The sequence below is a fragment of the Dama dama genome, chromosome 33 (assembly GCF_033118175.1).
Source record: "Dama dama isolate Ldn47 chromosome 33, ASM3311817v1, whole genome shotgun sequence".
In the NCBI taxonomy this organism is placed as follows: Eukaryota; Metazoa; Chordata; class Mammalia; order Artiodactyla; family Cervidae; genus Dama; species Dama dama.
In genome coordinates this window covers 45,578,316-45,602,794 of record NC_083713.1, presented here as the reverse complement: position 1 = coordinate 45,602,794, position 24,479 = coordinate 45,578,316, and the positions used below count along the sequence as shown (strand labels likewise).

At 42.1% G+C, this 24,479-nt stretch overlaps 1 protein-coding gene across 6 annotated transcripts in view; it reads left to right on the top strand.

Annotated features, from left to right (window-relative positions):
• FMNL2 (formin like 2) overlaps positions 1–24,479 on the top strand; it is a 326,152-nt gene that overhangs the window by 278,542 nt on the left and 23,131 nt on the right. For all 6 annotated transcript variants that reach the window (XM_061135292.1, XM_061135288.1, XM_061135290.1 and 3 more), the window contains 6 exons: positions 9,964–10,038; positions 14,551–14,661; positions 17,425–17,574; positions 19,541–19,642; positions 21,569–21,881; positions 22,228–22,440. In XM_061135292.1, the coding sequence (XP_060991275.1) occupies positions 9,964–10,038; positions 14,551–14,661; positions 17,425–17,574; positions 19,541–19,642; positions 21,569–21,881; positions 22,228–22,440 (964 nt within the window). The remainder of the gene's footprint in view (positions 1–9,963; positions 10,039–14,550; positions 14,662–17,424; positions 17,575–19,540; positions 19,643–21,568; positions 21,882–22,227; positions 22,441–24,479) is intronic.

Sequence of the window (24,479 nt, the reverse complement as noted above, 5' to 3'; positions counted from 1 at the left end):
GATGGCATATGGGTTGTTCTTTATATGATGTGGTTGATTCCCATATGTTGATATGCAGCAAAAGTGCTTTATGTAGGGTTCTTATTTCCTCATATAGAGTATTAAAAAGGTGTCTATTCAGGGGTTGAGACTTAATAAAATTAATACTTTTTATTGCATTATCAGCTTCCCTGATGGCTCAGATGGCTGAGCCATCTAAGTGGCTTCCTTGGTGACTCCTGCCTGCAATGCAGGAGATGAGGGTTCGATCCCTGGATCTGGAAGATCCCCTGAAGAAGGAAATAGCATCCCACTTCAGTATTCTTACCTGGGAAATCCCATGGATGGAGGAGCCTGCCAGACTATAGTCCATGGGGTCACAGAGAGTCAGACATGACTAAACAACTTCACTTTAAAACTTTATTGCATTATCAAGATATTCTTAAGTGAAACTGTATTAAAAAAAAACAACGGAGAATGCATGGCTGTGGTGAATACAATGATTGCTCATATAATTTGTTGCCACTGCCTTGATTTGTATTAAGTCACCAGTAGTTTCATTCATCTCTCATTGCTTTTGTATCACCAGTGCAAATGTTAATTCTGTGAAAAAGGCAAGTAGCATCTTAGTATTATTATAAAAATAGTTTTGATCTCACAAACCCTGGAATAGGGCCTCAGGAGCCCTCAGTGTTCAAAGACCCCACTTTAAGAACTGCTGCCCAAATCTGTAATCTCCTGTCATCTTTGACTTGGTGGATGTGGTAACTGGAAGCTAAAGCAGGGTCTTCGTGATGATGACCCAGAATTGGGGCAGAGCACAGGAGAAAGAAGAAGAGACCATGAAATGAGAGCTAGGTAGGAGCAGCGGATGAACTTCAGGCATTTGCCTATTTGTGGACTGAGGTCTTTGATCTAGCAAACAAAATGTCCTTGTCTTCAAGGGCTCTGAGTTCTTAGCACATCTTTGTTTGATTTAATTTGATTTGTTGTGGTTCATGCAAGAGGATAGCACGGGTTGACGTCTGCCTCCTAAGCAGGTCCCAAGGTCTGTGGTGGGCATGTCACAGGATTGACACGGCTCCTACCATGTGCTATTGCTGTGGTTCAGTGAACATGTGGTGACCCCTGGAAATGTGTCATTGTGTGCCTCTCGTTCCCCTCGCCCACCTCACTTAACCAAATTGTGTATATGTTCAAAGAGCAAAGTTGAGAGGGAAAATGAATGGGATAAGGCATAGAGTTAGACTAACTGGCAAGTTGTCCCAGAAATGACTAGAGGCCTTTCCCATTTACCAGTTTAAAAAAAAAACAAAACATCATTTTAAAGAACTAGAAGGTATTTTTGGTCTTCCTGTGGGAATAGAAGCCTTGAAAGAATCCATATCATTACTGATGACCAAGAGATGTGAGCCTTGCAAGTGAAACCAGAGAATTTCAAGTCCGACATTAGAAATATTTCTGAAAGATGTCATTGATGAGGAATTGTATGGTGGAGCCTCACTCTCTAGAATTTAATGAAGGCCATCTTTTTTTTAAGAGGAGCGATAAAAATGCATTTCTTATTTAAGGTGTGGTGTGTCAACAAGTCATCCTCTGGGGCTTTTACTAGCCTTTTGCTTCTATGTCAGGATTCTTTGTTCAGCACTGCAACATATGTGCATGGGAAGTGAAACAGTCATCTGGATGCTTTGTGTCCCTGCTGCCAAACATCTGGGTATTTGGAAACATCTGGAAAAGTGACTGAAGTTTTCATGAGGGTGTTCAGCATTATGTGGATGAATCCTCTGGTTCATAATCAGACATCTGCCAACCCAAGGTTGATTATAAATGTCTCATTAATTTATGAGGAAGGAAGTTTGGATCGATTGTAGAATACACTGTTGTTCGACTTTCATTAGTTTTTATTGCAGTGGAGTGAGATCAGGTTGTTTCATTTCAGAACGCTTCAGCCTGAGGAACATTTCCGCTTTTAAATCCCAAGGAGAGGGGAGAGCCAGCAGCAGGTCAGAGTGGTCCGCTGCCGTCACGGCAGCCGTACGGTGTCTGTGTTTGAAATGTCTAGTCACCTCAGGGGGAAGAGATAATAGACGCTCACAACCACAGAACACCCCAGAAAAGTGGTTTTGTTGGGTCATCATGGTGTCAGTAATCCATAGACTGCTCGTGCTCTCAACAGAGAGTAAGAGATGCTATCTCCTAGATCTAACGAGGCAGTAACTGTTTACTTCATGTGACCCTAAGAAGAACACAAAACTTTTGTTCCTGGGCAGGCCCTGAGAGGGGTAGTCTAATTGTCATAGTAGCCTGTGCTTTTAAAATGGTGCCTTTCTGTGGGGAGCCCTGCAGATCACAGGGGCCTATTGTGAGAAGAGAAAAAGAAAGCATTGAGGCAGGCACCAGGCAACAGAGCAGGGAGGAAACACTTAAGTGAGAGGCCTTTAATTTTCATACAAGTAACCTAGAAGCATATTTTATACCCACCTCGTAAGTCAGGCCGCAGTCTGGCTGTAGACTTGGTGTGGTTCCCTGGGAGCTATTGCTAGGGGAAACCAAAGACAGTCTCTGACCTTGAGGGGGACGGAGAGGTGGCTGAAGGCTGGCAGTCTGTTGTTCATTGCAACATCTGGCTAGCAAGATAATATTCTTCATTACAAAGCTTATGTAAAACTATCTTTCCTCTGTGATTAGCTTTTAGGAAAATCATCCCCTAAGCTCTGCCCACCCTTAGAGATGCTTTAAGCCACTGCCTCTTTTGCATCCAGGGCCTCTGGTTTATCTAAATGATCTGGGATACTCTTCAGAAATGTCCTGCACAGATGTTGGAGGACAGGGTTAAGTTATTTTTTTGGCAGGGGCTAAATTACATGGCTGCAATCACCATCTGCAGTGATTTTGGAGACCCCCAAAATAAAGTCTGATACTGCTTCCACTGTTTCCCCATCTATTTCCCATGAAGTGATGGGACCAGATGCCATGATCTTAGTTTTCTGAATGTTGAGCTTTAAGCCAACTTTTTCACTCTCCTCTTTCACTTTTTAGTTACTCTTCACTCTCTGCCATAAGGGTGGTGTCATCTGCATATCTGAGGTTACTGATATTTCTCCTGGCAATCTTGATTCCAGCTTGTGCTTCTTCCAGCCCCGCGTTTCTCATGATGCACTCTGCATATAAGTTAAATAAGCAGGGTGACAATATACAGCCTTGACGTACTCCTTTTCCTATTTGGAAACAGTCTGTTGTTCCATGTCCAGTTCTAACTGTTGCTTCCTGACCTGCATATAGGTTTCTCAAGAAGCAGGTCAGGTGGTCTGGTATTCCCATTTCTTTCAGAATTTTCCACAATTTATTTTTTGGGGCTCCAAAATAACTGCAGATGGTGATTGCAGCTGTGAAATTAAAAGATGCTTACTCCTTGGAAGGAAAGTTATGACCAACCTAGATAGCATATTAAAAAGCAGAGACATTACTTTGTCAACAGAGGTCCGTTTAGTCAAGGCTATGGGTTTTCCAGTGGTCATATATGGATGTGAGAGCTGGACTGTGAAGAAAGCTGAGTGCCGAAGAATTGATGCTTTTGAACTGTGGTGTTGGAGAAGACTCTTGAGAGTCCCTTGGACTGCCAGGAGATCCAACCAGTCCATCCTGAAGGAGATGAGTCCTGAGTGTTCATTGGAAGGACTGATGCTGAAGCTGAAACTCCAGTACTTTGGCCACCTCATGGGAAGAGTTGACTTATTGGAAAAGACCCTGATGCTGGGAGGGATTGGGGGCAGGAGGAAAAGGGGATGACAGAGGATGAGATGGTTGGATGGCATCACTGACTCGATGGGCATGAGTTTGAGTAAACTCCGGGAGTTGGTGATGGACAGGGAGGCCTGGCGTGCTGTGATTCATGGGGTCGCAAAGAGTCGGACACGACTGAGTAACTGAACTGACTGATTGATGCTTTTGCTTCAAAGTGAAATGGATCTGGCTTGTCTTGGGTGTGGCCAGTTGTATCTGGTCAGGCCAGGATTTATCCACTTCATATGCAGAGTGAGCCAGATGCCATGAGATGGTGCTTTGGCCTTCAAGCTTGGTATTCGGGGCCTGCAGAGCCAAGAGCGTCTCCCTAAAGTTGGTTTGTGTAGAGTTTCCAGACCGGTCAGCTTGGGAATATCATGTTCTATGGCCATGCCTAGATTAGTTTTAGAGCTTTGAGATACTGAGTACGAGAATTTTTTTCAAACTTTTATTAGCAATGAAAACTCAATGAAACATTTTCCCCTTAGAATAAATCTTACCAGGCAACACAGTATAATACAGAATTAATAAATGAGGATAGAAGTCTCAGGAACTTCACTTGTGCTTTTTTCCTGCTCCTGACAGGGCCCCCATCCCTGGTTGCGTTCCCCCCGCGCTCCCAGCTGTTTGGGTGCTCAGTTGTGTCCAGCTCTTTTGAGAGCCCATGGACTGTAGCCCACCAGGCTCCTCTGTTCATGGGATTTTCCAGGCAGGCATACTAGAGTCTGCCATTTCCTTCTCCAGGGGATCTTCCTGATCCAGGGATCGAACCTGTGTCTCCTGCCTTGGCAGATTCTTTACCACTGAGCCACCTGGGAAGCCCAAAGTGGGAGATGCATCCCTGGGTGGGCATCACTGTAACCTTTCATGCTTCCTAAAAAAAGGATTTGACAACCAACAATATAATCTAACGCTCTTAAATCAACGGATGTGAAAACCAATTTCCAGGGAGGTTCATGGAATTGCCCAGGCTCACAGTAGCTTAGGAATTATACTGACTTATAACCTAGGTTTTATGGTCCCCTGTATAATACTCCACAGACCTATTTCTCATGTCCCATCGCCCTCACCAGTGCTAGGGCTTAAAGGTGCAAAGAGGGCTGCTGGGTTAGGCAGGACCCCACAGGGATAGGTGGGTGGTGCCTGTGTTCAGTCAAGTCTGGGGTCGATCCCAGCCTGAGTGCTTTCTCCTTACACAGTGTTAATCAGGGTCAGTGAATTTATTCACATGGGACTGTTTTATAAATGACTTATACCTGAAGATGCCTCTTAAGTATTCAGTAGACTATGTGCTTTTCCAGAGTGTATACTTGTTTTCTGCCTTGTTGACTTCTTATCTGGCCATCCTGGCTATAGAAGTCTAATTCCTGATGGAGTAGGCTTCTCTCCATCTCTGCCTTCTAGGCCTGTGTCTCTTAAATTTGCTTCCTACCCTCCCTACTCCAGTGACTGTGTGTTATCGATGGAAGGTGTCAAAGTTAGTGGAGAAATGAGAAACACCAGCGAATAGAGAAATCAAGAAATGACAAGCTTCGGTTGCAATAGTCCAACTGTTTTACTTGGAAGTTTTCAGATTGTCTGGTCTTTGTTGGCAGATGGAAGTTATATGCAGCAGTTTATAATGTGCAATAATATATACATGCAAACATGCGCCTGGCTCTCCTGTACATTTTGATGAAGCCCTTGAGAGCAGCCTCATGAAGCCTGTTGTAGATTTGGAAAATAACTGGGGATCAATGTTTCGTTCCTTTCATCCTCACCAGTTTTCTAAGTGAGGCCAGTTTCAAAGGAGAGAAGAGGCATGTTCAGCCATGATGATCTTATTTGAACCGAGTTTGCGGGGGTGGTCCAGATGTGAGCTGTAGGAGCTACGACAACTCTCCTTTGATGTGGAACACGACTTTTACCAACCTTCCCCAAACATGTCTTCCCATTTCCTGTGGGATTGTAGTATACTCTGATTTAATGATTGCTAAAGTAACATAGAAACAAATGTGAATCTGGTTTGCACGCTCCCTTTTTTTTCCAGCAGGAACGAAGGGGTCCTCGAGAATCCATACTGTTCCTGTGGGAAAATGTCAGAAAGTACCACCCTGAATTCATTAGCTGATATCAACCACAGAGCAGTGTAGCTCAACCTTTACAGAGAGTGACATGGTGGGGCTGATACGGGAAGCCCTTCTGGTTCTTACAGTGGATGAGGAGCGTGGTCAATCTTTCATGGTTTCTCCAAGCTGGCATCTGTGTTGACAATGTGCTGTTTGGTGCAGTTGGATCCTTTGCACCCAGTTCCAAGGAGCTGTAAGTTGGAAGACATTTAAGTCTATTATTTTTAAAGATTAAAGGTATTTAATACATTTGTTTCATAACACGTGTTCTCAGCATGGCTTTGTCTGTTGACAGAATGAGGGATTTCTGAAGAAAGGCATATATTCAAGGCTCCTCTTCATATCTATTTCAGTCCATTCTACCAGTCTAATACAATGACTTTTCAGATCTTTATTCAGCTGGAAATTAATACAATATTTCTTGTTCTGAAGTTGATCCCATATCTTTTTATTAACAATCTGAGTAGCTTTGCTGCCTACATATGCTTTCCTCGGCTGTATAAAATCCACTTTCTTAAAGCCCTGGACACAATCTCTGATTATTTGGGAGTTGGCTTATTATTCATTGTATCCATGCAGGGACAGTGGGCCAATCCCTGCTTCATTCCTATGATACCCAGTTATAGTAACTGTTTTTTTTATGTGTCATTAAATTAGAAGTTGAATGAGTTGTGTAGTTAATAATGTAGCTGTCCAGTTTACAATTGGGAGTAAAAAAGGATGAGGCTTTAATCAGCTAGTCTAATACTGGATAAGCCACTGGTTCCCAACTGCTGGTCCAACAATTATGAGTCCTTTTTAAAGACACAGATTCCTAGTTCTGTCCATGGAGATTCTCATTCACTGTGTCCTGGTGTAGACCCCAGGAATCGTCCATTTTCAGAAGTTCCATGGGAGATTCTGGTGCATGGATAATTGAGTGCAAGTCCGATGGAATGATTGTGCTTCTTAATGATAACATTTTCCATCTCTGTTGTTGTCTCAGATGATTCTGAAACACTTTTACGATCATCTTAAATGGAATATATTTATCTGAACATTCTGGGCTGTGTGAGAGCAGGAACATCAGGCTGGCAGTTGGAGCCCTGGTTCTTGTCTCTGTGTGGATGTTTGTTCAAGCTGGAGATATTTGGTCTGTTTACCTGTCAGTCTCAGTCACAAATGGAGGGCACCAGTTTCCCCAAGGTGCTCTCCGGATTTCTGACATTCTTTGATTTGGAAGGTTTTGCCCTCCTAGGAGTTGTCTTCATCATCACTGTTCACTGAGGGCTGCTGCCTCTCCTGGTTCAGTGAACGCTGAGCTGCTCACAGAGCAGTGATCACAGCCTGCTTCTCAGGAAAGCTGGCAGCTGTCGTCCCCATATCCAGAACCACTTCTCTTCCTTTCTCCTGTCACTGCATGTTACTGAGTCCAAGTTTGCTCTGCTCACCACACGACAGGCTAATGAATCCGAGAGATAAGGTGTTGAAGCAAGGAATATGGCTTTATTCAGAAAGCCAGCTGACCGAGAAGTTGGCAGACTAATGTCTCAGCATAACCATCTTGTTGGGGTCTGGATGCCAGGTTCTTTTATGGATCAGAGATGGGGAGGGAGGTGAGGAAACAAAGTATACAGGCCATTAACCTTGAAGATATCTCCTAGAATGGCAGCCTCAGGCAGGGGGATGTGTTAGTTCCTTCCTTCCTCCCATCTATAGGTGGAAAGGGTTCTGAACAAAGGCACTTTAACAGTCAAGCAGAAAGGCAGGATTCTCTGAGGCAGGCCATTATGTATGATTATAACAAAAGCAATGGAGACCAAGTCAAAGAAATAATTCCAGCATGGAGTCAGAATTTTCTCCCTGCAACATACCCACCTCCCAAAACAGACGAAAGTAAACTGTCCTGCTGGGCAGCAAGTTCTTATGTTGAGGTTTCTCTTAAGGAAAATTCAAGTTGTAATGCCGACTTTTTCTATACCAAGTCTTGCAAGTTTTTACCAGCTGGACCTTTTTTGCAGGCTAGGAACCCTTGTGTCTTTGAGCACAAGATGTGACTGATGTCCTGGTCTAGGGAGCTGAACCTGCACTTCCATATCCCCTTCAATAAGCCTTAGTTTCCCGGAACTTGTAGCATATGCTCTAGAGAGTCTAGTGGGCCCCAGGGCATAATGTGACTTCCCTTAAATCTCTGGTTCTCAGCCTTTGCAGAGCATCAGAATGGTCTCTAGTGCTTTTCAAATGAACCCACCCATGTCACCCCAGCGCTGCCTGGGCCTCCTGACTTGGGCTTTCTAGGGTGGGATTGGACACACATGTATGTCTTTTAAAGGCTTCACTTTAAACTCTCCCTTCTGGAGCCTGCTTCTCTTCATTCTGATCTGGGCAATGCACTGTTCCTCTGCCTTCTGTAATTATTTTTTGTTAAAGTGGGTATAGATAAATGGGGAGTTGTCATTGGAATATAGTAAACTATGGTCTAGTCTGTTGAGAAAATTAACTTACTCTGAGAATAGAAGTTTTTCAGAGTGTAGGGAGTCTACTGAGCATTCCTAGCACACAGTTAAGGCACAGGAACCACTACTAAAGATTAACCCTTGTCCCTGTCTACAGAGGTCTGAAGGTTCTTGTTTTATTGTAAAACATCGTGGGGAGCAATAGTAGATCATTCACCCTTTCATTAAGAATATTTTAACATAATGTCTTATTTATCCTCTTTTCAGTGCAACTCAGCAAATATTGAGAATTTACAACATGCTAAGCTCTGTTCTAGATGCTGAGGATAGAGTAGGGAGCACAACATAAAATTCCTGGCTTCACTGGACACAGTCTTCACTAAAGTGTGTGTGTGTGTGTGTACATGCGTGGAATTAAACATGACAGAATTAAACAGCTGCATTATAGCGTTATGAAATGTCACTTTAGGAGAAATCTTTAGGATTGGCCTGATTATTTCTAAGATCACAAAGGGAATCAGAAAACTAAGCACGTGAAACCTGAGTTAAATTCACAAAATATTAATACCAGAGACTGTCTTACTATCAACAAGGAGCCCATGGGTGTTCAGGTAACAGTTTTCTCAAGGTGTAAGGAAATAAACTAGTGGATTTAGTACTTTGCTCCAAAAACAAAAAGGCAGACAAGGACACTGAAAGAATTAAAGTTCATCTTTTGATTTTGGGCATAAGTCTCCAGGTTGTTGTCATTTGATACAAATCTTTCTTTGACTTTGTTTTTAGCTCCATGTTTTTAATTCCCCATATATGCAACCCACTCCAGTGTTCTTTCCTGGAGAATCCCAGAGATGGCAGAGCCTGGTGGGCTGCTGTCTATGGGGTCGCACAGAGTTGGACACGACTGAAGTGACTTAGCAGCAGCAGCAGCAGCATATGCAGAATACATTGGGACTTTGGAGTTCACAGTATTTTATCTGCTTATTTCACCTGTTTAGCAGAAGCATTCATTCGAGCTGAACGCATGTATTTCAGGCCTCTGGAATGCTGCTTCACAAATGACTGCAAAATTCTGTCCTCATCTTGAAGGAATTAGATAGCTTCCCAAATTTTTATGTTGTAGTTTATGCTTAAAATTATTATGACAGAAATAAAACCAATATTGTAAAGCAATCATCAATCAATTAAAAATAAATAAAAATAATTATTAGACATGTTAGACATGATATGCACATTTTGAATCTGCTTCTCAAGGAATTTAAATACAAAATTATGAAAAATCTGATAGTATGTCTGTTTCAAAAGTACTTTTGTAAAAAGGAAAAGTGTGGTCATTTTTTAAAAAAAACCATAACCAACATTCTGGGATTGTGAATGCCAGCTAAAAAGATGTGACAAAAAAGTGACCAGTCAAAGAAGAGCACATTTGGTATGGATTTCAAGCCATCAAGAGAACATGTCAGAGAAACAGAGGATGAGCTTTGGTGCTGGCTCATGTTACTGCTTGTGCATTAACTAACAGGAGAGAAATAAATAGCGTGTGAGAGGGGGATAAAATAGATGTTCTGGAAATAATTATTAGTGCTAAAATTTCTGCATCTAATTTTGGAGTGCTTACGTTTGGAATTTCACATGCACAATGATAATGTGTGTTTCAGGTTTGTGGAGAAAAACAACGCTTTGAGAAGTTGATGGAACATTTCAGGAATGAGGACAATAACATAGATTTTATGGTGAGTTATTTCAGTGCTACATTCAATAAAGCCAACTCAGATTTAGCAGTTATTTCCTAAACCCACTTATATTTATATATTATATATACGTCTGTATTATAATGTTACAAAGGACAGGAAACAGTTTTATATGCTATAGATTCAAATTTGACTTGCTCTCTTCATCTGTATTTGACCTTTATGGCATTTATCTCAGGTTTTTTTTTCTGTCATAAAGGCCAAAAGTATTTATTGGTTACAGTGCTTTTGTTGACCCTTGAACAATGCAGGGAGTTGGGGCCTCCAACCCTCCCCACAGTGGAAAACCCTCCTGTTAACTTACAGTGGTTATGTGGTTACTCTGGTTATGTGGTTTCACGTCTGCAGATTCAACCAACTGTGGGTCACATAGTACCTAGTCTTCATTATTGAAAAAAATTTGACCTGCACAGTTCAAACGCATCTTGTTCAAGAATCAACTGTGTTTATAGCAGATAAAAGGGGAAGCCACGCATTTGTGAAAATAAAGTTAACAGTTGGCACAAATGCCTGCAGGAGCCAGCTTGAGCAGTCAATGGTGGTGATGGTTTAGTCACTAAGTTATGTCCGACTCTTGTGACCCCATGGACAGTAGCCTACCAGGCTCCTTTGTCCATGGGATTTTCCAGGCAAGAATACTGCAGTGGGTTGCCATTTCCTTCTTCACGGGATCTTCCCCACCCAGGGATTGAACCTGGGTCTCCTGCCCTGCAGGGAAATTCTTTACCGACTGAGCTGCCAGGGAAGCCCTGAGAAGTCAATAGTGCTGCATAAGAATCCTTAAAGTAGAAACCAAGAGCGTTAGATCCTTGTGCCTTTTGCACACCCCATCCAGTGGCCTTCTCCAGACTGTTCTCCAACACTGAAGTGCTTTGATTTGTAGACCTGGTAGTATATATACCCCAAATGAACACACAGCAGTGATTTTGTGTTTTCCTCACTTAATTACCAGCTCTAGTAATTCTCTGAGGGCACAATGGTATTGCACCTCTCCTTAGTGGAGTAAATCACATGTAAGAACATGTGAGAACATGTGATTCAGCATCATAACTGTCATCCTCAGGGACAAAAAGCAAAAGATTCTGAGCACCTCTGAATCTGTGTACCTAAGTCTTAATCATGAACTGAAGGTAGACTTCACTATAGAGGATTTCCAGAGCCAGGTCACACCTGAGTATACCCAGGTCTGCTTTCTTTGACCCAGTCTAGTTGACCTTGGGATCTTCTGGACCCAGGAGTTCTTTTACTGGGGCTTAATTTCCCAGATCCCATCTAACCTGGGGCAGATAGCCTGTTCACTTCTTCTGTTGTCAAGTTTTCCAAAACCTGTTCTTATGATGCTAGGCAGTTTTCATTTGAATTGCTTCAGTGCTTATAAAACATGGACTATAGCTTTGCAGATTTCTAACCCTTTTTATATGAAAGATGTTTTCTGGGTCCTCAAATTTCATATGCATCCTAATTCTTGGCCCTTTCCCAAAACAGTATTGGTTCAAGTCTTTTATAGAGGTTTTCTGCTCCATAAAGCATATGTATATATACTTTTAAAAAAGGTAGAACAATAAATTTGAAAGAAGGAATACATTTACACTGACTTTTTTAAGTTCTTGTTGTTTGGATTTTTGTTGGAGTGTTTAAGGCCCTGGTGGCAAGATTTAAAGAAGCCATGCCCTTGCTCACCTGACCAGGTTCTTTTCTCTGCCTTCATAGGAGGAATTTGTTCATTCCTTTAGGGTTGAGGTTGCAAACTGGAGGTTCCAGGCTGAAGCCAGCATACATACAGGCTTGTGAGTTTAGTCTGACAGTGATGTCCTTCCATTAAAAAAATTGGAAATTGGACCTAAAAATACAGATTTGTAGATTTTCTTGAGAATTAATAAGTTCTGGTAATGCTTGGTCCCTGTTCTTACAGAGTATAAGCTGCTGGCGCCAAGTAGACCCTATTCCTTAAGTCTGAAGGTAACCGTGGCAGTTTGTCACAGTCCACACCATTCCTTATTGTATTACACATGACCCACTTCACTCATTTATCATACATACCAGATCCCTCTGCCATTTGAGTTTCTACTGAATTTATAAATGGTGTTAAGCCGTTTAGAACACCTGCACTGTTGACAAATGAGAGCATATTTCCTGTCAGTTCATTTATTCACACATATATATGCATTGGGAGTCTTATTTAAATGCTGCTAGTATATCGGTACTGTGTGCTCAATTCATATGCCATCTAGCAAATATTTGCCTCTTAGGCATATCATAATACTCACAGATCATTTAGACCTACTTTCAGAAGAGTAACAGAAAAATGCCAAAATCCAGCCATATTTTTTTTTCCAGATAATGAGGCTTTTCATAAACTATCTTGGGAATGCAATTAAGTTGTCAAACCTCCCAAACAACATATTCCCTTAAAACATAATATAAATGCTTCAGATGTTGCACAAGACCTTTCTAAGTATTTTTTGGTGGGCAAAAGAAAACAAAAAAGTGAAAAAATCTTTTTTAGCTCATTGACCCATGGCACTTGAAGTAATTTTTTTTTAGTAAATCACAACATAGTCCCATGTAACCTAGAGAGTTGACACATCTTCCACAGATACCCAGTGAATAACATGCACTCAAAGAAGAATCTAACTTGATAAACAATAATTTAATAAAGGTAAAGGAAGAAGGGCTTGGGGGAGAGAGGAAGGGTGAAGCAGTTTGCAGAGTAAATGTGAATCTGGATCCCACAGTCACACCTCCTTTCTAGTCTCTGGCTGATTATAGAAGAAGAACATCAGAGAGAGATTTTCCCTGTAAATAAACTGACTGTCCCTACTGAAAATAAAATAGCTACGTTAAACTCTGCTCCTGTTGTTTACGAAACTGGGGTCAGGTTTTCTCTGTGGCAGATCAGAGCCACTGATGCAGTTGTGGGAAGAAAGTAGCAAATCCAGGACTTTTATGGAATAGAAACTGGTTGGTTGTTTAAGATGGAAAAATGGATCAGAAGTTCTATTGCTCTCCTGTTGGTATGGTGCGTCCCCCTTAGAAGAGATTACCTTGTGATTGCAGATGATTTAAATGTTTTTCTTTGTAATAATTGTCACTTTTTTATAGTGTACCTGTAATAACTTAGTTTGTTCTATATGCCTACAAGGCTTTTAAAAAATACCTTTACTGAGATGTAACTGGGGCTTACTTGGTGGCTTGGAAGGTAAAACATGTGCTGCAATGCAGAAGACCTGGGTTTGATCCCTGAGTCGGGAAGATTCCCTGGAGAAGGGAATGGCAACCCACCCCAGTATTCTTGCCTGGAGAATCCATGGACAGAGGAGCCTGGCGGGCTACAGTCCATGGGGTTGCAAAGAGTTGGACACGACTGAGATACAGCTACATACCATCCAACTTACACATCTAAAGTGTGCAGGTCAATGTATTTTTAATATATTCCTAGGGTTGTGCCGTCATGACTGCAATCTAATGTATGACATTTTGTTGCCCCTCAAAGAGTTTCTGTACCCACTAGTGGTTATTATTCCCACCCCAAGTCCTAGGCAAATATTAACGTACTGTCTTTCTACACATGTTCCCATTCTGAATATTTCACATGAATGGAATCATAATGTACATGGTCTTTTGTGTCTGACTTTTTTTTTCCTTAGCAAAATGTTTTCAAGTTCACTCATGTTGTCACATGTGTGGGACTTCATCTTTTTCATTGTTGTATAATATTCTACTGTATGCATATATCACATTTTAAAAATCCATCCATTCATGGACATTGGGATTTTTTCCCCCCCCTACTTTTTGGTTATTATGAATAATGCTACTATGGCCATTTGTGTACCCATTTTTATATGGATGTATTTTTTTCATTTCTCTTGATTATGTGTCTTGAAGTGGGATTGCTGGGTAACATGGTAACTGAATAACATTTAGAACAACTGTCAAGCTTTTCAAAGTGGCTGCTTGACAGTAGTTTATATCCCCATCAGCAGTGGATGAGGGTTCCAGTTTTTTCATGTTTTTTCTACACTTGTTATTGTCTTATTGATTAAAGCCATCTTAGGGGATATGAAGTGATATCTTATTGTGGTACTGCTATGCATTTTTGCACATTAAAAAACTTTTTTCATTGAAAAAACAATTCTTTTTTAATTAGCTTATTTTTAATTAGAGTGTAATTGCTTTTTTATGTATTACTTTCTGCTATACAACAACGTGGATCAGCTATATGTATACATATATCCCCTTCTTCTTGAGCCTCCATCCCACCCTTCCAGGTCATCATGCAGCATCAAAGTGAGCTCCCCGTGCTATACAAGGGCTTTTGCATTTTTAAAAATTGTAAATTTTTTTTTATTGTAAAATATTTTTAAAGATCAGTGAAACAAAGGAAAAGCAAATTGGTAAATGAGCTTAGATTTGTGAAATTGAAAGTATATGCCTATGATTACGCTGAGAAAATAAGTTTGGACCTCTTCTAACCTGTTGGCAATTTTATTTCAGGTGGCCTCTATGCAGTTTATTAATATTGTAGTTCACTCAGTAGAAGACATGAATTTCAGAGTTCACCTCCAATATGAATTTACCAAATTAGGCCTGGACGAATACTTGGATGTAAGTATAGCTGTTAAGCTTTGGTTCCAATATGAGACTTGATTTATCATGGACCCTCAAAGATGCACTTCCATAATGACCAGAGATCACCTAAGGCTCTATGCAGTCAGGTGTTGTAGAGCTAGGTAAAAGAACCTGTCTGAGCGATGTGATCTGTCAGGGAAGCTGGATTCATGCAGGTCTCCTGGGACCTGACACTGTCTTCTGTCAACAGCATTTAGTACCTCTTGGAGCCTTGGTGCAGCTGTCCTCTGATTTTGAGCTGTCTGGGTCAAGTCTTGCCACACCCTTCATCAGGTCTGTTGGGCACTGTGTGGGCACTTAGTTACTCTAGGGACTCCATAAATGCTTAGAGCATCAAGAAATAATGAGGAAACAGACACTAGAGACTTCCTTGTGTAGCTGTTAAATTCTGCTTAAAGTGTTTGTGGCTTTAGAAATTCTGCTTTTAGTTCTTAGGAGAAGAGAGATCTAAAGTTTCTCTTTCTCTTGCTCCCTTGCAAAAGTGCTTAGCTGGTTCCCTGAAATTCTTCCCCTTAGGAACAAAGTTGATGTGAAAGTCATAAATAGACTTAAGTAACTGTGTGTACACAGATGTCCTTTGACACTTAGGCAGTTTTGTTTTCCCTTTTGCATAAGGAATGATTCACCTGAATTTGAAAGACTGCTGGCAATAGGGCAAGAATTGTTGACCTCAGTTTCAAGGCTGTTTCTAGAAATGAAGAAAATAGAAGTAATTCCCTTGGACATCTCCAGATTTCACCTGGAGAGTTCATTGTTGTTAAGGGTGAAGCCAGAGAACTACCCTGATGGTACCCTCAGTTTATTGAAAGGTAGAATTGCTGAGTTGGCTACTCTTGAGCTCATGGCCTTATTTCTCAGACCAGCTAGGCTGCCCTTGAGTAGACTGGCCTCATGTTGTCTAAAGGCTCCATTCAGGTTTGTTGTTGTTGCGTTGCGCAGTCATGTCCAACTCTTTGTGACCCCATGGACTGCAGCACACCAGGCTCCCCTGTCCTTGACCATCTCCTGGGGTTTGCTCAAACTCATATCCATTGAGTTGATGATGCCATCCAAATATATTATACTCTGTTGCCCCTTCTCCTCCTGCCCTCAATTTTCTCATTGGGTCTTTTCCAGTGAGTCAGCTCTAAGCATCAGGTGGCCAAAGTATTGGAGCTTCAGCTTCAGCAGCAGTCCTTCCAATGAATATTTAGGATTGATTTCCTTTAGGATTAACTGGTTTGGTCTCCTTCCTGTCCAAGGGTCTCTCAAGTGTCTTCTTCAGCACCACAGTTCGAAAGCATCAATTCTGCATCACTCAGCTTTCTTTATGGTCCAACTCTCACATCCATACATGACTACTCAGATGGAGCTATGAAAGATTTCCATTGAAAAGTTTGTTTAAATTTCTTTCCTGTTAAAGACCCACTAATATATTTAACAGCACATTGTATTCAATAGTTTTCTCCTGCTTTGAACTAGGGTTCATCTATTCTCTTTCTCTACATTCTCCGAGAATAGCAATATTTGAGTGAAAGTTGGGTGTATTCCTAATGGTGTTTTGGGTTCCGTTTTGTGATGGCTGCACAGAGCTCATTTCAGGCTACAGGATATGACAGGTCGTGACAGCAGCACCTGTTACTCACTGTGAATCTTGTGAAGAATCCCACTAAGCTGCTGCTTCATTTCTTTTCTAGACTTTGCCCTTATTCAGAAATTTTTTTCTTTTCTGACTCGTAAACGAAGATAGAACATATTCTCTTCAAGACAGCTAAGATGTAGAATTCTAGATTAGACCCAGGAGAAAGATCCATTTTCCTGAAACTTTATTTGTAGAGCAGAATTCCTCTTAAAAATGTAAGATTGTTTCCAAAACTCTGTTTCTCTAACTTCCTGGCTTCTTGGTGCTGAACCTTGATAGATATGAGTGGTTATAAGAGTAATGTAAGCATATAATAAATGCTTCATTAGTTTACAAAAACCCAGCCTTGTAAGTCACCATTATCTGTTCAGTAACTGTCTGCTGGCGTCATCCATGTGCCAGATATTATTGTAACCACTCACTTGTTCCCCAGGGAGAAACATGAGTTACAGTACTTGTAAAAAAGATGGACTGATTTATTACCCAACCTCTAATTTTACCTTAGAGCTGGTTGACTTCCTTTGGGATGCCTGACCCTAGAATGCTGAGGATGGCAGAAAGCTTCCTAATCTGTGCTCTGGGAGCCATGAGCTTCTCATGTTGGGCAAGTGTCTTAGTCATCTAATTATGGAGGATGAGTTCAAGAAATTAGTGCCAAAATAGTCCCCAAGGCTAAGAAACTCTATCAGTGTCTTTCCCGCCTCCCAACCTCACCCCCAACCAGAACTGTCATCACTACCCAGGCAAGATACCACCCACTCTAATCTCTTCTACCACACAGATACCCCTCAGGGTTTATGTTACAGCTGTTCCCTTATGATTTTTCTATTATCTTGATTTCATCTGCATAAAAAATGTTTTAGGTTGAAATATATCTGCATGGGAAATCTATCTACAGGAAGGATTAGGGAGAAATGTGTGTATATTTGGGAGAGGGTAAGTGCCAGAAAGTAATCTGATGATACCCTCTTAGATGATTACCCCAGAGTTCTCCTAAGGAGGATGAGATAGAAAACCCTCTCTTGGAAGGAACAAACAAAAATATGTAGGCTGTTGAGTCACTATGTTCTATTTGACAGTTATGCTAACACCATGTTCTCTTGCATTTTGTTTTTTAGAAGCTGAAGCACACGGAGAGTGACAAACTGCAGGTACAGATTCAGGCTTACCTGGACAATGTGTTTGATGTGGGAGCTCTTCTGGAGGATGCCGAAACCAAGAATGCAGCCTTGGAGAGGGTGGAGGAACTGGAAGAAAACATCTCTCATGTAACTACCTCTCAGAAAAGGAAAAGTGGCTAACGTTTTGGCTAGGTGCAAAACAGAATAGATGTTAGCTTTTATGGCTTTTATGACAGCAAACAGCAGGATGTGGAGTCTAGGAATGAGCTGCAACTTGAGCTAGAAAGCAACCTGAAGCCATTCTGGGCTCTTTCAAAGAAGGCAGGTGTGTTACTTACAGCTAAGTGAAACTCACTGCCTTGCCTTCATTCACTGCTCCGTTTTCTGCTGCATCTAGATTTCCCTTTTAGTTATAAGCACAGAAGCATTACAGGATGGTGTTTAAAAAAAAAAAAAGATTGGCATTACCTGGGAGGAAATGCAACTCAAATATTTCGGTTTGGTGAAGTCTTTTCTTCTGAACATGAGTACCTTGTACCAAACATGTCCACGCAAGCCATCGACAGGCTAATCCAGTGACCTTATGATATGGGTCTTCACCTTCCTGCCTCATGGGTCCTTAGGTTCTATAGATTCATCTCAAGTAGTAGCATTTTCAAGGAAATCAGCAAATTTTCCCACATACCCATTTCTTTCAAGGAGTGTCCTCTTAGTATAATGAACAGAAATATGGTACTTCTTGAAAACCCAAACACTGTGAAGACCAGATTCTTTTGCTGAATTCTGATTGAAAATGCCCTTGATTGTGAAATGGATTGTGTCTCTTTGGAGAGATGTGGTTTTTCCTTTCTGAACAGTGCATTTATTTTCCCCTGCATTTCCTAGTATATTCATATGTGTGTGTTCCATGTCATTCCCGTTTTCCCATCTGTCTGAAAAGGGGAATTTTCATGGCCAAGTTGCCAAAACCCCTCCCTTTATTAAGTGCTGTGCTGACTTAGTTGGCACCTGCTTAGAAAGAGAATTTACAGGCTCTTCCTTTTTTTTCTTTTCTTTTTGTCTCTTCTCTTAAAATATGTATTGGTTTGGTCAAAAAGTTTGTTTGGGTTTTTCCATAAGATGTTACAGGAAAACCCATATGAACTTTTTGACCACCCCAATCTTGTATTCTAAACCTGGTCAGCAGTAAATCTCCACTCTCCCTCCTCATCATTCCTCCCTGATTTTCTTTACTTGCTATTATTCTCAGTGAGATGTAAGGAATCAGAAGTCACCCAATTTTAGAGCCTTATGTGAAAAGTAACTGTTTCATTGATGGCTCATCCCATCTTTCTCTGAAGCCTCAGCCAGCACTGCATGACCCTACTTAAATAATCTGCTATTGTAGTAACCACCTGTTTATTTGAACTACCCCTCCAAAATGACTTTTATTATTGAAATTCCCCAGTGACTCAATGGGGAAAGAATCTGCCTGCCATGCAGGAGACATGTGTTCAGTCCCTGGGTTTGGAAGATCCTCTAGAGAAGGAAATGGCAACCCACTCTAGTATTCTCGCCTGGAGAATCCCATGGACTGGAGAGTCTGGTGGGCTATAGTCCATAGGGTCAAAAAGAGTCAGACACAACTGAGCAACTAAGCATGTCCAAATGTCTTTTATTTTTGGGGTAATTTGGGTCAAAACAAGCAGTAGTATTTTTTCAACTGATAACTCAAAGTAACAGAACCAACTTTTCTCAGTCAACAGTTTTCAAAACCTTTTGCCTAATAGCCCTTTCTTAGGGAGGGAAAGGTGACCAGTCCACCTCCCTCACCCACTATTCTCTACTCTTGTGGGCCCCTGCAGAAATGGAGATTGGCACATTGTGTATATGGAAGCACTAAGGAGCTGACACATGAGTTTTGTTAAGAGTTCCTTGTAAATGAATTCCTGTTAGAAACAAGTTTGTATTCAGGACCATCTTATAAATATTAACAATTTCAGAAAACAATTTGGGGTACACATGCAGGACTCTGAGGGGCCCCTCATGTCTCTGAGCTCTGCTTTCTGAAAACCAAGGACCTGGTCAGAATGATCCTGTGTCCTGACAAATCTTTCCTTTCTAAACTTGACAGTTGTCGGAAAAACTGCAGGACACAGAGAATGAAGCCATGTCCAAGATTGTGGAACTGGAAAAACAGCTCATGCAGAGGAACAAGGAGCTGGATGTTGTTCGGGTAAGTGTGATGGTGGCAGCTGCCCCAGATGGGCATTGTGGGGAACCAGCTCTGGCTTTAGCCCAGTAGATAGAACCCAGATATGGTCACGGGCTTCCCATGTGGCACTAGTGGTAAAGAACATGCCTGCCAATGCAGGAGACACGGGTACAATTCCTGGGTTGGAAAGATCCCCAGGAGGAGGAAATGTCAACCCACTCCATTATTCTTGCCTGGAGAATCCCATGGGCTGGGAGCCTGGCGGGCTACAATCCACAGGGTTGCAAAGAGTCGCATATGACTGAAGCAACTTAGCACGCACACATACATGGTCACGGCAGAGGGATGCATGGATGTAGCGTATTTGCTGGAACCATTTCAGAGGTAAAACTCCAAAGTAACTCATAGTCAGAGTATGTCTTTATATGTGTGTGCAATCAGATATTAGGGATTCACTAGTTCCTTATCACAGGTTTTGGGAGCAACAATATTTTCCCATCTGGACAAGTCTGAGTGGATTCTGTGGATCACCCATTTGGTTGAAAAGGAAAACACAGCATGGATTTAATTCATGCCACTTACTTATTTTTATTAAACCTTGCACTTCTTTGTATTTCTTTGCTTTGCTTCTGCTTGAAACCAGGTTTGGTGGTTGCCTTGGAAACAGTGAAATCACAACACAGGCAAGACCTACTGGCATTCACCAAAGAGAGAGAGAGAGAAAGAAAAAAGGCAAAAGTAAAATCAATCCATTTTATTATCAGATAATCCCAGCTATTTTGCTTGGCTTTAGCACTGTTTTTATTTACAGGTCAGGTATTTATGGGGTACCATCCATGTGTTTGAACATAAAAACACCAAAGTGCCTGGAAGGCTTTTAGGCAAATGGCTGGCTTTTATGCCCCCATTAATGACATGGCACATTTTATGCAATGGTTATCATGTCTATGTGCGTTGCTTGATATTCTGACAGGTCCCACAGTTAACTCTAGGAAATTTGTTTTCTGGCACAGCATCGAGACAAAGTTGTAGCATATGGCCTCAATTCAAGTTCAGACTCTCAGATTATTAATAATAGACAGGGTGTGAAGAATGTTTCCCTGCCTGCTAGAGGTTTGTGGTGAGAGATCACGTGTGTCAGGCCCAGAGGGTGAGTTCCATAAAATCCTTTCACAGGAGCCTCTGTGGGCCCCTTAGAAAAGGAACCAGGACAGCCTTTGAAGTAAAAGTCGTGACTTCTTTGTTTTCTGCTAAGAACCTAGACAGAAATAAGTAATTAGTGGGGGGCAGCACTGGACTGTTTTGTTAACTGCATCACCAAAGGGAAAATGTTACAACAATTGCTGTACTGGACTCAGCTTGGTCAAGGGGGCATTGTGAAGGCCAGAAATATCCCTTCAAAACAGTCAGCCCCTGGTTACTCATGAGTGGATTATTCCATGATTTGCAGATTTTTAATCCCAGTCTGACTTCTATCCAAGTCTGATATAGGGACCTTTTGTCTGCTGTTAGCTGATACGTATCTAGGAGTTGCAATTGAATTTTAACAAAACTAAAAGGAAAACATGCTGTACTACCAGAATACCCTCAGGATACTGTCAAGTCAACTATAAAATTATTTTTGGATTGCCTCTGCCCTTTTCCTCTTCACCTGTGGGGAAAACTGACTTAGCTGTATTTATTAAAGGAAAGAACTGCATTAACAGTAACAATTGCTAGAATGCATGCATTGCATGCATTACCAGTGAACAGTTGATAACAATGAGACTTTATAGGTTCTGGCCGAATTCCATAGATTTTCTATATTTATATATAAGTATCTTTTTTCTTTCTTCTTCTTTTTTTTAAATTTTTTCCCCATTTTCTTTACCTTCAGTTTGCCAATCTAATGGTAATATGTATGGATGTCATGTGAAGACAAACTCTTGACCGTGGCCTCTTTTGCAGGAAATCTACAAAGATGCAAATACCCAGGTTCACACATTAAGGAAAATGGTCAAAGAGAAAGAAGAAGCCATTCAAAGACAGTCTACCCTAGAAAAAAAGATTCATGAGCTGGAGAAACAAGGGACCATTAAAATTCAGAAGAAAGGGGATGGGGACATCGCCATACTCCCTGTCGTGGCTTCTGGCTCATTGCCCACAGGGTCCGAAGGGGCAGTGGGTAACTTCGTGGGACCAATGCTGGGGGCCACCTCCTCGGGACCCCTGCCTCCTCCTCCCCCTCCACTACCTCTGTCGTCAGATGCATCTGAAGCAGGTAAGAAGCCTTGGCAGGAGAACTGAGGTCGCATTGGGATATTTGTATTTCTTCTTTTACCTACTGTTAGTTCATGTCCTCTGTCTGCTTTTGTTTGCATGCTCTTTTATTTATTTTTAAAAACTGTTTACATTTTGAGATTAAAGTTGTACGTCCTTCATTTCATATGCTGTAGAATACTCCCCATTTGTCACTGTGAGGACATTTTATAGTCTGGAGAAAAAAAAAACCAAAACATTTGTCCTTTTCAGTGTTTTGTTTTCAGTTACTTTATGTACACATGGCATGTTGCAGGAGAAACCATTCCTCTGTTTTAAAAGCCCATTTGTTTCTTTTCTTTTGCCAGTGCAAAATGGTCCAGCAACACCACCTATGCCACCCCCGCCTCCCCCTCCCCCACCTCCTCCGCCCCCGCCTCCCCCTCCTCCCCCTCCCCCTCTCCCGGGTCCCGCAGCTGAGACCCTGCCTGCTCCTCCCTTGCCACCCCCACCTCCTCCCTCTGCACCCCCGCTGCCCGGAACGTCTTCACCCACAGTGGTTTTCAACTCAGGATTAGCAGGTAAGAGCACAGATTTAAGAACCAGATATTCAATATGTATAGTCGATTGTCTTACCTCCAGAGAGTTAGAGGCATTCTTTTCAATTCCAGGTCTCTTCTAAAATCACGTGTCTCCTCTTAACGTAAGACCATTTCCGCTAATATAGCCACTAGAGGGGAAATTGTCGTGCAGGGGTGGCATTTTTCTCTCAGTAGCCTTTGTTGTGGAAGTTCCAATCTCATACTGTCTTCCCACCTTCTCTCTCTCCACCTAGAGAAGGGAAGAGAGACAGGTTACCTTCTTAGGGATCTTTATGGGCTCAGGAAACAGGACCATCCAAGCTCTGACACCGCGTGTGTGCTTCCAGTGCTTATGGCTCTTTTCTTTGAAGGTATTTTCAGTGGCATCTGTGAAAGAGGAAGATGCCTTTCTGTGTAACTGCCTGATGTGGGCTTCCAGGCATTTCTTCCGAGCATTTGAGGACATCACAATTCACTTAGCAAAATTAAGTTTTGAAGGGAAATGTCCCACCAGCAGTATCTTCTTGCCTTGAGATGCTTCCTGATGATGCACGTGGTCCTCCTGCTGCCAGGACAGGGTGTGGATTTCCTCCCTCATCAGAAGTAAGGCGGGGCCGGTGTGGCTTGAGAGCAAGAGAGTTGCTCTAATGTCTTGAAATCTTAAGTTCTTATTTTTGACTCATGAAAAGGAATTTTTACTCTTTTCTAAAATATTGCAAGCCGTTTTCCCTCAGAGTTGTTTTCCTGCCATTTGGAATTGCTCTGAGTGTTGCGGAGCCATCCCTGTAACACTGGATAGTTCTGCATCCTCATCTGTTTCAGTCCCTTCATGGGGTCTCTTATTTCCAATGAACTAGCACTCTAGTGGCTTCATTTCCAAGGCTGCAGTGGTTTTCAGAGCCTTTCGCCCCAAGTCTTAGTTATAGGCCATCTCCTAGCCTCTCTCTCTTAGCCTGCCTGTGCCATCGGCAGCTGGACTGGCCAGTCATTAGGACTAATTCATCCTAGTGACTAAAGCCCTTTTCAACACCAGCAAACCACCCCTGTTCATATAAAACTGGCATGCAAGATGCCTGTTCAGAGTCGTGTTGGCAGTAAACCAGTGACTTATTTCAACTTTTCAAGATCTTCCTCATCTGCTGCTTTCTTGTTGAACTTTTATTGCTTCTGAAGGACAAAAGTTAAAGGAGTGTCACAATGAGACTGTTGGATTTTGAAACATAAGCAAACAGAAAACCTCTTAAGGAACCGCAGGAGTCTGTTGCATCAACAGGCTGTTTTCAGAGATGTTGTGGAAGCTTGTCATGGTCGTATGCACCTGGGCCCAGGGATGATTGCTCCAGGAGCGCTCACCGTGAGATGTGTCGCCATGGCATCTCTCCTGTGGTCCTGCTTCCTTTCTCTCTGGTAGAACCTAATGTGCAGTACACCCTCCACTCCCATTCACCTGGGCTCCGACTTGGACCTCAGAACTGCCTTGGCCGAGAGAAGAGCCACGAGGCTGAGGTGTGCAGGTCCAGGGCTCCCTGCTGAATGAGTCTCGGCCTCTCAGGTTAAACGTTTTGCCTGGGTTCTTCCTCCTACCCCATCTTTGTAATTTGTTGGCTCTGGTGATTTGCCTCAGTCTTACGGTGGGACTCTGTGTCCAGCCGATCGTTCACGGCTCCTGCCGGGGTTGCTGCATTTGGAAGTTGTCCCCTTATTGTGCACTTCGAAGGACTGGATGTGGGACTGAAGAAAGTCCTCTTTAGTGCCATGAGCACCCATTGAACAGCTATAAATAAGGTGTTCTTACAGACGTAAGGATTATGAGATCCTTATGAGTCTTTGATAGCTTGGGATCAGGCAGTTTCTACAAGGCCTTTAATCTCTTTTCATTACTCATCCTTAATTTGCTCATTAATACTTAGTGGTTGTAGCCCATTTTGAGGGCTGCTTTGGGCTACTGGCTGCTTTGCCAGTGTGTTCAGTAACGCGCTCTTTCTGAAACCAGGAGGTCAGACAGAACCAGGATGTCCCCGCAGAGCCAAGTGACAGCT